General features: G+C 42.8%; 1 protein-coding gene and 1 non-coding gene across 2 annotated transcripts in view; both read left to right on the forward strand.

The window, feature by feature from the left end:
- LOC126356526 (fatty-acid amide hydrolase 2-A-like) overlaps window positions 1-14861 on the forward strand; it is a 215681-nt gene that overhangs the window by 123306 nt on the left and 77514 nt on the right. Inside the window, exon 5 of the mRNA XM_050007378.1 lies at window positions 2474-2585. Coding sequence (XP_049863335.1) covers window positions 2474-2585 — 112 coding nt within the window. The remainder of the gene's footprint in view (window positions 1-2473; window positions 2586-14861) is intronic.
- Trnas-cga (transfer RNA serine (anticodon CGA)) lies at window positions 693-767 on the forward strand. Its single transcript has one exon. It is a non-coding gene; the product is annotated as a tRNA-Ser (tRNA).

Here is a 14861-nt window from a genome sequence, read left to right on the forward strand (position 1 = left end):
GTCCAACCTGTATGATCACGAGCAGGAGAGGCGGTGCAGGCGATTTGCTGTTAGCAAAGGCACTCCCATCTATCGTCTGCTGCCATAGTCCATTAACACCAAATTTCGCGCACTGTCCTCGCGGATAAGTTCTTCGTGCATCCCACATCGATTTGTGCTGTTATTTCCTGCAGTGTTGCTTGCCTATTAGCACTGCTGTTCTCCGTCGTTAAGGGAAACCCGTCGGCCACTGCGTTGTCCGTGGTGAGAGGTAATGCCTGAAATTTGGCATTCTTGGCACACTCTTGACACTGTGAATCTCGGAATATTGAATTCCCGAAAGATTTCCGAAATGGAATGTTTAATGCGTGTAGGTCCATCTACCAGTCCGCGTTCATGGTCTGTTAATACCGTCGTGCGTCCATAATCACCTCGGAAACCTCTTTACATGTATCACCAGAGTGCAAATGAGAGCTTTGTCTATGCACTGTCCTTTTATACTTTGTGTACGCGATACTGCCACCATCTGTCGATACGATGGTTCGAACTTTAATAGTGGCAACTATTTATTTACAGCAGATACAAAATAAATACTGACATTCAAAGTAGTCACCAGCGTTACGTATAAGGTTCGCAGAAGAGCTTCTGTAAAGTTTGGAAGGTAGGAGACGGATACTGGCAGAAGTAAAGCTGTGAGTACCGCGCGTGAGTCGTGCTTCGATAGCTCAGTTGGTAGAGCACTTGCCCGCGAAAGGCAAAGGTCCCGAGTTCGAGTCTCGGTCGGGCACACAGTTTTAATCTGCCAGGAAGTTTCATATCAGCGCACACTCCGCTGCAGAGTGAAAATCTCATTTTGGAAACATCCCCCAGGCTGTGGCTAAGCCATGTCTCCGCAGTATCCTTTCTTTCAGGAGTGCTAGTTCTGCAAGGTTCGCAGAAGAGCTTCTGTAAAGTTTGGAAGGTAGGAGACGGATACTGGCAGAAGTAAAGCTGTGAGTACCGCGCGTGAGTCGTGCTTCGGTAGCTCAGTTGGTAGAGCACTTGCCCGCGAAAGGCAAAGGTCCCGAGTTCGAGTCTCGGTCGGGCACACAGTTTTAATCTGCCAGGAAGTTTCATATCAGCGCACACTCCGCTGCAGAGTGAAAATCTCATTCGGGGTTACGTATAACCCATTGCCAGCGATGTGGAAGTCCTAGGATACTCTTAGCAGTGCCAGTTGTGTTGACAGTTCGAGCGGCGCGGTCTATTGCACGAGGAATATGTAGCAGTTCTCTTCAGTTTAGAAATCGAGTTGAACTCGCTAGGGCTTCAGTCAGGTGATGCAGTAGATGCTAAAGCATTTAGCATCTCCATCAGTCAAATAAATCAGTAACAAAAATGGTTCAAATGGCTCTAATCACTATGGGACTTAACATCTGAGGTCATCTGTCCCCTGGGCTTACGACTACTTAAAGCTAGTTAACCTAAGGACATCACACACATCCATGCCCGAGGCAGGATTCGAACCTGCGACCGTGCCAGCAGCGCGGTTCCGGGCTGAAGCGCCTAGAACCTCTCGGCCACAGAAATCAGTAACAGCTTGCACTGTCCATGCTTGAGCATTGACTTGCAAAATGATTGTAAGGTCCTGCGGAATGTGTCATCACTTCTGCCTGTAAGCTGTTCATTTTTCGAACACAACCTACTACCAGCTTATAGACAGAAGTGATGACTCTTTCTGCAGGGTCTGACCATCATTTTGCAGGAAAATGCTCAAGCACCTACAGTGCAAGCTGTTACTGATTTGCCGGCCAGTGTGGCCGAGCGGTTCTAGGCGCTACAGTCTGAAACCACGCGACCGCTACGGTCGCAGGTTCGAATCCTGCCTCGGGCATGGATGTGTGTGATGTCTTTAGTTTAGTTAGTTTTAAGTAGTTCTAAGTTCTAGGGGACTGATGACTTCAGAAGTTAAGTCCCATAATGCTCAGAGCCATTTTTTTGTTACTGATACGGCTGCTAAATGCTATACCACCTACTGCATTCCCCTGATTTAAGCCCACGTGAGTTCATCTCGACTTCTAAACTGAAGGAAACACTTCACGGCATTCGCTTCAGAACTGCTACAAATTCGTTGCGCCATAGACCGCGCCGCTCGAACTGTCAACACATCTGGCACTGCTAAGAGCATCCTACGGCTTCCACATTGCTGGTAAAGGGTTACACACAATGCTGGTGACTACTTTGTAGGTCAGCAAAACTTTGAAACACGTGTCTACTTTGTACGAGCTATAAATAAATAGTTGCCACTATTAAAGTTCCAACCCTCGTATGCAGATCACCGTCCCATGATTTTTGTCACCTTAGTGTATGTTCTCTAGCCTGCCCTGGGATAAAGCACAGGTGATGTGAATCTGGTGATCTAGTCGCATTAAACAGCAAACTTGCTGCGCCGTTGCCGGGGTGTGCAGGCCGCTTAGCTAGCTCCTGACTCGCTGTGTGCCTCTCTGGTCCGCAGGCGGCGCTGCTGGGGTCCGCGGCGTCGGTGGTGGGTCTGGCGTCGGACGTGGGCGGCTCGGCGCGCCTGCCGGCCCTCTTCTGCGGCGTCTTCGGCCACAAGCCGTCGCCAGGTGAGTCCCCGCAGCTTCCTACCGACACAACAGCTAACTGCGACTTCGCTTTTCTGCACCGTACCGCTGTGTAGGGAACCGTCACGTTTATACAGTGTCCCAGCAGAAATTGTCATATTCGGAGAAACGACAGGAACGATAATCTGAAACAAAAAACTTCATACGGACCTATGTCCTACTCCCAACGGTTTCCCAGGCAGACTACACTTAATGCAAATTTGTTGTTAGGCTAGAGTCGGGCATGCATGAGTCTTACCTACCCGACCTCGTTGACGTGTTATCCTATCCCAACCTACCTCATTATTTCAAAGAGTCTTTGCTCGACATGCATGTCTGATGTCTGCCATTAAACTAGTCCGTTAAACGCGCAGCTGACCTTGTTTTTTTGTTTCTATTTTTATTTAAAGTACAGCGGTGCCAGGTATTTGAGGGTATCAGGAAGAACCAACCGTTAACTGTTTTTGCACACACGCTAGCTAAAATCTCACCTGCCTACTGTATGTTAGCGTTTGCGGTTTGCGTTGGTATACTTCGTCCTTCATAAGAATAAACCAGATGTACAAAACAAAAAGGTGATGATTGGTCAGCATCCACAGCACACGTATACTAGTGTAGTTAACGTTCTTGGAAGTAGGACCTACTCACCTAGAGTGTTCGGAAAATCCACCCCCGTAGAGGGGTCCGCAGCTCGTGGTCATGCGGTAGCGTTCTCACTTCCCACGCCAGGGTTCCCGGGTTCGATTCCCGGCGGATTTGGGGATTTTCTCTGCCTCGTGATGACTGGGTGTTGTGTGCTGTCCTTAAGTTAGTTAGGTTTAACTAGTTCTAAGTTCTAGGGGACTAATGACCATAGATGTTAAGTCCCATAGTGCTCAGAGCCATTTTTTGTAGAGGGAAGTGAGTACATATGATTGTCAACAAGAACCCATTTCCGGAAACGTACCGTTTGCGTGCTACAGCTTTTTGAAAACATGTTTGCTAGGTAGGTTTGCAACAGGGTAGTCAGGGGTACTTACGTTATATTGGCTAATGTCATTTGACATCTGTTCTACATCTCTTACCTTGTTCGAATGGTTCAAATGGCTCTGAGCACTATGGGACTTAACATCTGAGGACATCAGTCCCCTAGAACTTAGAACTGCTTAAACCTAACTAACCTAAGAACATCACACACATCCATGCCCGAGGCAGGATTCGAACCTCCGATCCTAGCGGTTTCGCGGTTCCAGACTGAAGCGCCTAAAACTGCTCGGCCACTCCGGCCGGCTTACCTTTTTCGAGCCTCATTCAAGAGTCTGTGAGTGTTTGAGGTGGTATGGAGTGTTGGAGACTGTTTGGATGTAGTTGTTGGTCATAGCACCACAGTCACGCCTGCTGACGGTGAAGGTACCCCATTCTCGAAACCGATGCGTAGTAGGCCTGGTGGTGAAATGGGTATGCGATGGAGTCGGACGCTGTGGTTGATCGTGATAAAGATCTCTTCCATTACCATGAGCTTTGCCATACAGAAGCATTATGGTGTCTCCAGTCACCTTGCTCTAACACTCGCAGACACTGACTGAGACTCGAACCATTCAGAGAGGTAGAGTAGACGTTAAACGACATCAGCCAATCCGATGCAAGCCCCCTCCCCCAAACCTTGTTGTAAAACTGCCTAGCAAACATGTTTTCAGACGGCTGTAGCACGGAAACGGTACGTTACCGGACACATGTTCCTATTCAAAATATTCCGTACTCACTCTCCTCTACAAGCCCTAGAAGTTTATAAAGCGAATTTCCGAGTACCCTGTATGTTAGATATCTTATTACCGTAAGTGCCACTTTAAAATATTCTAATGTATTAACAGCCATCAAGGTTTTTCTTATTCATCTTAAAGCTTTGTGGTTTCTATTTCAATAATCGTGTGAGGTCACAGTCTCTGTGAACGCTAACTGTGGTCTTCTGGTCTGACCGTCGCGCTGTTGATACGTAAAATGAAAATGGCAGTCGCTCCGTAGTGAAACACTTGCGTGGAACCCTGTTAAAAATGGCGAGAAACATGTTGTTCTTAAATTTTTCACAAGATCTTAAAGAAAACTTGTCTTGTAAGATTTTCGAGAAGCTGTATTTGATAAAATCAAGGGGTTTCAGTAAAAGAGATTTGTAGCTTAATAGGTACCGTTGGCGAATGTTAGTATGTGGTTTGCTGAGTCAAAACTCACAGCGTTTTTTTTTTCGTTCAGTTTTAGTAACGACACCATTTAAATACAAAATTCATCAAATATATGCTAATCAACTCCTAGCTAATCATCATTTGTATTAAAAGTAGTTATCGATATTTTATAAATGGACATTTAAATTAAGATAACATTGAAAATTAAATTTTTGGCACAAAGATGAAACATCAAACCCTTTTAACTTGAATGTCTGTTTTTTCATACCACAGAAGTGCTCTCAAATGAGCCAGAGTGAATAAGCGTGGTAGAAAGACGGAAAGCAATAATTTTCACGGTCTGGAGCACACCATACAATTGCTGCATTTCTGAGTTGCTATCGTACCACTGCATCCTGAACCCAATAGCATTGATCTAGAGCCGTATTACTGGATTTGTCGCGAGAAATAACAAGACATTAAGCTGCCTGATGTGCTGGATCTAATGTGTGAAGCTTTGTCACACGTAGCTGCCGAACACTGGCAGGTTGTAGAATAGCACTTCATAAAAGAAGAGGAGAAAATGTGGCACTTGGATGACTCCGCGGTTTCTGTTGCTGGTCGCCTCGTTATCAGCTTAACAGAGTACAGTTCCAGTACTGACATGTATTCCTCGGAATCGGATATGGATGCTTTCTGAGAGACGACTGACTGTAAGACATCAACTGCTTCAGTTTAACTATATGTTGAAATCCCTGCATAGGTTTTATGTCACGCAGAAAAATTACCCTGTGTTTATGTTGCTAGCAGTTTTCGTGACTCTTGTTTTTAATTTCAGTACTATGTTATCAAAGAAGGAGAGCGTGTTATGTTTCCCGTTTGGTCTCCTAAGGAGCGTATTGCCGGAATTTTGCCGTTATATCATTCTGTTTAAATCGTAAATGACATTCGAAGCTGTAGCTATTGTTTCTCTGTTCTTCTCTATTTTCTTCTTAATTACAAAAGTTACAGGTGGCGATAAAGCTGTTGTCCCATATCATCGCTGAGTCGATGTGCTCGTAACGCACAGCATAAAACGTATCCTTTTATCATATTTGGCTGTACTAGACACATCTTGGCTTCCATTCAACGTGAAACGAAATCCAATGAGATTCCAGTAAACACAGAAGAATGCGTAGTTTAATGTTGACATCAAGTTTATCCTTACGATAAACTCAGTATTGCGCTGCAGCTCGTGCTGTCGAAGAACACCGTCGGCGCTTTCCCACACATCGAGTTCCTGATCATAGAGTTTTTACCAGAGTCCTCATTGCGTTATTCTTCCGAGTACCTATTTATCTTCTGTTGGTTCAAATGGCTCTGAGCACTATAGGACTTAACTTCTGAGGTCATCAGTTCCCTAGAACTTAGAACTACTTAAACCTAACTAACCTACGGACATCACACACATCCATGCCCAAGGGAGGATTCGAACCTGCGACCGTGGCGGTCGCGCGGTTCCAGACTGAAGCGCCTATAACCGCTCGGCCACACCGGCCGGCTATTTATCTTCTGATCCTGAAGTTCAACACCCTGTGCGTAAACGGCAACAAATTGTTGAATGGTACAAGGTAGTGTCGTCAGTGATAATGCTTAGAGATGAATGTGTTAAAAAAAAGTTTTTTCAGTTGATACTTCGTAAAATCCGGGTTGCAAGGTTTACTTACTGCCGCAAAAGTGTACGTGTGTGAACCTGACAATGGATTCAATAATACAGAAAATAAATGACAATTTTCGTCAAATGTGTTGTACCTCGAAAGCAAGTTGGAATAGGACAAATGGCCATATGAAGTTTTTATGTTCAAGTGACCATTCATGTCATAATCCTGAATATTGACCATTACGTCTCATACCCCCTCTGTAACAACAGCTGACGCTGCTTTATCATTTCGCTTGCTGCGAGGTAATGACTGACACGGCGATCTCCAATAAATGTAAATGTCGTGTGACTAGGGCCTCCCGTCGGGTAGACCGTTCGCTGGGTGCAAGGCTTTCGATTTGACGCCACTTCGGCGACTTTCGCGTCGATGGGGATGAAATGATGATGATTAGGACAACACAACGCACAGTCCCTGAGCGGAGAAAATCTCCGACCCAGCTGGCAATCGAACCCAGGCCCTTGGGACTGACATTCTGTCACGCTGGCCACTCAGCTACGGGGGCGGACCCGATCTCAATTGCTGAAACAGAACATGTTTACTTGCGAGCGCAGATTTACGATACCGGTGTCTTCTTCGTTCAAATTTTTCCAGATATGTGATGCGTCGTCATATTGTTTCATAGACGACCTTTTCATCCACTGTTGCTAGTGGCGTACATCAGAATGCTGTATTTACTACTGGGCCAGTATTGCGTCCGGATCTTATATATAGTATCCACATCCTGCTCCTAGAGTCCGTCTCTCGGGAAAAATAAAATTATTTTCATTGGACGGTGGGAGTGTGAAGTCAGGAGCTGATTACTTTATCGACAGTTTTTTCTATTTTAATTTCTGTTGACTGGTACTGGTGAATGGGGTGCAAGTCTACAGTGACACAGCTATTAGCAGTAGCTCGCCTACATGTATGAAGCATACTGATGTTGGTTCAAATGGCTCAAATGGCTCTGAGCACTATGGGATTCAACTGCTGTGGTCATCAGTCCCCTAGAACTTAGAACTACTTAAACCTAACTAACCTAAGGACATCATACACATCCATGCCCGAGGCAGGATTCGAACCTGCGACCGTAGCAGTCGCACGGTTCCGGACTGCGCGCCTAGAACCGCGAGGCCACCGCGGCCGGCTACTGATGTTGTTGTTGTCTTCAGTTCAAAGACTGCCTTGATAAAGCTTTCCACGCTAGTCTGTCCTGTGAAAGCTGCCGCAACCTACATCCATTTGAACTTACTTAATGTGTTCATGCTTACGTCTCTCTTTATAATTTTTGACCCCGAACTTCGCTTCATTACCGAATTGAGAATTCCTTGATTCCTCATAATACGCCCTGTCAGCTGACCCCTTGTTTTAGTCAAGTTGCACCACATGTATTTCCTCCTCAATTTTATTCAGTCCCTGCTAATTAATTACCGAATCTATCTATCTAATCTTGAGCATTCATCTACACCGCCACATTTCTAAAGCTACTATTCTATTTTTGTCCGAACTGCTTATGGTCCACGTTTCATAGCTGTTCAAGGCCGCAATCGAGACAAATCCTTTCAGAAAAGGTTTCCTAACACTGAAATTTATATTGGATATTAACAGATTCCTTTGCTATTGGCGGTCTGCATTCTATATTCTGTCTATTTCGACAATCGTCAGTTATTTTGCTGCCCAAATAGGAAAACATATTGACTGCTTTTATTGTCTCATTTCGTAATGTAATTCTAACATCACGTAATATCATTCTACTGTATTCCATTACCCTTCTTTTACTTCTGTTGATGTTCATCTTATAACCTTTTTTCAAGACAGATCTGTTCCTTTCAACTGCTCTCCCAAACTCCTTTGCACTTTTCGACGGAATTACAATGTCACAGGCAATCCTCAAATTTTATTTCTTCTCCATGACCTTTAACTCCCCTTCCATTTTTCTCCTTGCTTTCCTTTGCTGCTTGCTCAATATATAGACTCAATAACATAGCGGATAGGTTACAGTCCTGTCTCGCTCCTTTTTCAACCACTGCTTCCCTTCAACTCTTTTACCTGCACCGTGGTCTCTGCACAAACTGAAAATAACCTTTCATTCCCTTGTTTTATCGCCACTACCTTCAAAATTCAAAGAGAATGTTTCAATCTACATTGTCTAAGGCTTTTTCAAAATCTACAAATCTTATAAACTTAGGTTTCTCTCTCTTCAACCTATCTTGTAACATAAGCCTTAGAGCCAGTATTTCCTCGCGTGTGACTACATTTCTCCAGCACGCAAACTCATGTTCTCCGAGGTCGGCTTTACCAGTTTACTCATTTTTCTGTAAATAACTCGGGGTGGTATTTTGTAACCAGTTCGGTAATATTCACATTCGTCAACACCTGCTTTCTCTGGAATTTGAACGATTACATTCTTCTGAACACTGAGGATATTTAGCCTGTCACAAGTATCTTGCACAACCCGATGGAATAATTTTGCCCTGACCGGCTCTACCGAGAATCTCGATAATTCTGAGGAAAGTCGTCTACTCCAGAGGCCTTGTTTCGACTTAGATCTTTCAGTTCTTTGTCAAATTCTTCTGAAATATTGTATCTTCAATCTCATCTTCGTCTACTTGCTCTTTTTCTTCTATAACATTATCTTCAAGTTCATTTCTCTTGTAGAATCCCTCTACGCATTCCTTCTGCCTTTCAGCTTTTCCTTCTTTGCCTGGAACTGGCTTGTCTTCTGAGCTGTGGACATTCATCCATGTGCTTCTCCTTTCTCCAAAGGTCTCTTTCGTCTTACTCTAGGCGGTATCTATGTTCCCCATAGTAATACGTTTCTGCAGCATTGCATTTGTCCTCCAGAGATTCCTGCTTAGCCATTTCCACTTTCGGTTATTCACACTTTTTAGACGTCTGTATTCCGTTTCGTCTGCTTCATTTGCTGCATTTTATATTTCAACATTTCGAAATAAAATAAATTATGAACACGAAAACAGATCTCCGTGGCTGTGTTGGTACAGATGAAAGGAAACATAGTTTCTGGCCTCTTACTGCAAAATGCCATTGTACAGCGCTAGTTTTTGTTTATGCCACGGCATATCTCGTGTTACGTTGCGTCATAGAGTAAATAACATAGGACTCCATCTAGAAAGTCGCTGTTGTGCTTAACACACAAGTGAAAACCATTTCTATGCTACTACACAATAGTGCATTTGACAACCGTAGAGGTTGCGCCAGTGAGTTATACAGTTTTGAATTTAGATTAAGTTCCTTATAGTTCTGACAAAAGGTTGGCTTCCCATCTTTTTAAACTTATGGTAAAAGACATTTTGAGGACGAGCGAATTTATGACCAGCCCACCACTTTAAATTTACAACATGTGGATCTATTTTTAATATCCCAACGTTTTAAACATAGGAGAATTTGGCTTCAAACTTAATGTGTCGACCTGTGACGTCAGATGATTGGAAGTGGGAAACTGTTTAAACTGTGATGTCTTATAGGTAATGAGAATTGTTTCAACTTAAGATAACTGGAATTAAAAAAAAAAAAAACAACAAAGGTCCCTAGTCCAAGTCTCTGTCTGGCAAACAGTTTTAATCTGCCAGGAAGTTTCATATCAGCGCGCACACCACTGCAGAGTGAAAATTTCCTTCCGGGAACTGTACTTCGGACAAGTTAATTTTAACGTCACAGGAGTGAGGAAAAACAACGACTTTAAAATTTCCTACCATTTTAAACTTAGGACCGGATTATATAATTAGCACAAGCGACCTGCCAACTACGCAGACTCTGCCCATATCCCTCATATTCATCGTGTTGGATTCTGATGTCATAGGGCTGGGGAAATTTGTCAACTATGCAGGCTTCCCCGTTTCTCCAGGTCTTCCACCTTGAATTGCCATCGTGGATTATGACATCGTAGGGTAGTGCTCGTATTTCCAGAACTGCCATCTTGGATCACAACGTTGGACTTTTTGAATTTCGCACCAACAGGACAATGCTCCATCCTGTATTTTTTTCAATTTTCCACCCTGATACATTTAGGACAACTGCTTACTTCCACAGTGACGTCATATGAGTGGAGGAAAACCCTGTAGCACAACTGGGTTATTTTTGAACTTCCTGCCATAGGGCAGTTGGCCCTATGAGGTCACAGGAGTGGGCATCGATAAATCTGGAACGATGCATGACGGCATGGATGATTCCATTGGGGAGACGGGCATCTGGCAAGTACGCAGACTGGGTGCGAACCAACCCAACCCACTACCGTTGTCATGTTATTCTACAGACCAGCATTTCGTCCTGCTGCGTGTCGCCGTTTACATGTGTAACTTCATCCCCCTCATACAGAAAGTTTGTCAAGAATCTCACTAAGTTCTATTGGGGAGGTAAGAAATGATACATTTACTAATAGTAGTCTGAATATGAATTCACATTATCTGGTGTCGGTGAATGTGGACAGTCACTATAGCGACGCAGCATTTGATTCCCAATATGCTCGGCGGTGTCCGAAACAACTCAATTCGTCAAGTCCCGTTTTCTCTGATTTTGTGAATACGTTAACTGTTCTTAGCATTGTTTCTGATCATGTTCATAACATGTTTGTAACTATATTCGCTCCTATCGTTTACGTCCATGCTAGCGACAAACACTTCTGTGTGTGTGTGTTCGAATCGACTGAAACTGGCGGGAAATATTTTATTTCACGTATTCGCTTCATGTGCAACGCCATGTCAAGAGAATGGGATGAATTAATGACAAGTGGTGCTGCATTAATAATACTCGATAACATAAGCAGACAAAGACGAAGGCGTAGATATCGTGTTGGACAAAAACACACTATAGAATACGTGACGGGAAGAATATGCCGCGAGGGCTGAATGTGGAAGACGGCGTTACTTTCGCTGATTTCGCTAGGGTTTCACCGTCCTGTTTTGGAAGTTAAACGTATGTGAAAGAGCCATTAGTTTCAAAGTAAGACACAAATTTATTAAATAAACATTCCCTTGAACAAAGACTTGGTCTTACCCTTCACTTTCTGGCAATAGGAGAGTTTTTTCCAAACCTTGGATGTCTAACCCATTTATAAAAGATAGCCGTATGTCTAATACTTTCAGGAGTTTGTGAAACCACTGGTTGAAGGATTGTGGAAAAGTAATTTAATTACCGTATGTAAATGACATCAAAGCATATGCTTATTGTATACTGCAATACTTATAATACATTAATACATAAAATCAAGACATCTTCATTATCAGTAACTACCACATTTTTGTTAGTAATGTCACAATCGGTACTAAAGAGTGTGACAGGGGAACCAGCGGTTGTTGTTGATACCCCAGTCACATCAGTGCTCACTGATGATTTGTTCTTTCTCTCCTATAAAGTCAGTTCCGCTTCGAAGAGAAATTGACAGATTACCTATACGGAGACCTCAATTTCTTCTCTACGTCACTATTGACAGACAATGTACTCACTGCGCTCAGACTACAGACGAACACGAATTGCGTCTGTTTCAAAGTGAGGTTAAACTTACAAACATTGTTGGAACGTGTACGGGCTTGCTTCCCCAAATCTGTGGCTAAATAGGAGAGATTTTGTCAAACACAGTTGATAGTTTATGAGGGCCTTAGCAGTTTTTGTAGAGAAGAAAACATTTCTTGAAGCCAAAAAGTCACCTTGTAACATAATCTAACAAACCTTACTTGCAACTTAGTTAAAATTGTATTTTTCGTATCTCTTTACATTTTTCGAATATATGCAGAACGGGATAAGCTAATTTTTTAATGAAATTGTTGTGTAAACTTAGAAATTATTGCATAAACGCTGAAACTATTATGAATATCACGTTAAAACTAAGACAAAAAGTTTTTTGAAGAACAATTTAAACCTAGGATAAGGAACCTTCAAAACATTAAGTATAAAATATTTTACTGTCATTCTGAAAAATGTAAAATTATTTTAATGCTAAATAACCAACAAACTAACAACTACTAAGTCGTCTTCATCATCCTCATTCATCTCCATTACGGCCAGAGGAAGGCAATAGCAAACCACCTCCGCTAGGATCTTACCTAGTCGGCGGTGCTGGTCTCCCGCGTCGTCCCCTACGCTGCTCGGAGTATGGGACATCATCATCATCATATCTGTGTGTGTGCGTGTGTTCTTCTGGACATGTCCGAAAGAACAGGCAACATTTTGATTACGCAGCCACTATGAATCAAGGGACGTAGAAATTAGACATTATTTGCCAGTGGGCATTGATTTATATAAATGGGACAAGTTGAAAATTTGTATCAGACCTGCATTCGAAGCTGCGTCTCCTGCTTAGAAGGAAGTACACTGACCACTACGCGATTTTGCATGCATTGTCAAAAACAGGGCGTTCTGCATCTAAACTAAGACTTTCTGAAGATCAAAGTTTTCCATCGAGCCAAGAACAAGTTTGTACCGAGTGAAACCAGTGTAGTAATTATTGGCGCCAGAAGAGTACAACGCAGCAATCGTAGATTACACTCGTTCACAGTTTTCTTTTCTGTTTCCTCCAGTATAAACGCTTGTTGACAGTTACAAGCTTGAGAACATTGTGGTATTACCTGCGAATGCTAGTTCACTTTAGTTTAGTTTCCATTCCCTTTGTTGCAAACGGTACCTAACAGAGTTGCTTTGGTGAATGTCCGGTAGCTCACTAAGCCAGTCGATGACATGCACCAATGGACAACGGATCTGCAGCACGATGAATACACCTTAAAAGAAATAAACATAATGAGGAGAGGAGAAACGATCATAGCTTCGAGCTAACACAACTGCCTGTACGAAAAATTGGTGTTTGCTCCGCTCCAGTTAGCTGCAATGAAGCACTCTTCACTACAAAAAAAGAGAGTTGTTTGACGGTAGTTGCAGTTTGTCGATAGCGGCTGTGAGATGATGCTGATTGTCAGTATGCGTAGTGAGCTTAGCCCGTGGTTTTATAATCACAGTCCTGCCAGGTTATCCAGCAGATCATGGGCCTTACGAAAGCTTTCATTTTCTATGTAGCAGAAAAGAGTTGAGATACTGGCTGATAAGTATATCGAAGGAACGGTATGACTTCGCACTTTGAAGTTTCACAGACACGGCAATTCCTGTTGGGAATATTCGCTTTTTGAACTAGTTTACACATGCGATAAAGGAAGGTGTATATCGTCTCATCTCGTCTGACAAAATAAGTAGTAAAGCTGTTATCAACCTCCAAGTTGGTTCCATAAACTTAGTGCTACTATACAAGTTGTGTTGGCCATCTACAGTTTACTGTGGAACCCCGGCATACTTCACTGTGGTATTTTCCGGATACAAAAGGCACTGCTAAAACTGAAAACGTCTGCTGCGGTGTACTGCGAAGGCTAACCCCGACGCAATTTCAAACCCTTCGATTTGTAGTCTGGCACTTACACGCGGGGTAACAAAAACTTATGTGGGGCTCGAAATCGAAGTTACAGTGCCTAATGCTCGTGGATTTGTTGTCGAAGTGTTAAGTGGGCCAGCGAAGCGCCCTATTGACAGCCCGTTGGCTACTTACTAGCTGTGTTCGTGTGACCATTAACTCCGACTTCGAAAGTTCAGTATCATGTTCTGTCAAGTGTTTTTGGAACTTTATGCGTCACCAACAAGCAAGTGGTAGTAGATACATAACACTGAGGTCTCTGATTAAATATCTTTATTAATTTCTGGGTTATTTCATAAAATGTGAAATTTAACGGAAAACCAGCAAAAATGTATAATTTAACCCAAGTTTCTCTGAACTAACGTACAAATCAGGACAGACTACTTCTACTTAAAACGGGACATGTTTTGTTGCGCAGTAGTTAGTCTACCGTCCAGTAGTGGTCTGCAACATACGCCGGTTTAACAGCACGAGGGGGAAATCGCCCGCTCTTGGTGCTCAGGTTAATTTCCATACGAGTAGCGAGTGAGAATTCATACTTGCTTCCCCAAAACACATTGTGACATGAGAACTGCCTAAAGCTTGACGGAAGATAATTTGTGATGTTTACTAACGAAACAGTCTGATTTTGAGGTATTAATTTTTAACATAATAATCCTTTCACTACATACTATTCAATAAACAATACATAACAATTTTTAATTTATTACTGCACTGTTTTCTGCATTCTGCGAATAAAAATTTATTCAAATGTTATCAGTATTTTCATCTTGCACGGTGGCCAGAGGGGCTTCGAGATAACATTTGTGCTCTAGCTTCTAATAATGTATACAAAACAAAAATGTATACAACTAGATATACCACAATAAAAAGCTATTCTATTAGTACGTTCAACGAAATGAAAACTACTATAAAATTTAATTTTTAAAAAGAGCTTGATTGTTAACATTGTCACCTTGTCCGAGTCTCCCCGAAATCGCACATAAAGAGCGCTATTTGGATTCCACGTGATCTACGTCTTCGGAGCACATACTATTTTCAGTATAGCACGTGACAAGAA

The sequence above is a fragment of the Schistocerca gregaria genome, chromosome 1 (genome assembly GCF_023897955.1).
Source record: "Schistocerca gregaria isolate iqSchGreg1 chromosome 1, iqSchGreg1.2, whole genome shotgun sequence".
In the NCBI taxonomy this organism is placed as follows: Eukaryota; Metazoa; Arthropoda; class Insecta; order Orthoptera; family Acrididae; genus Schistocerca; species Schistocerca gregaria.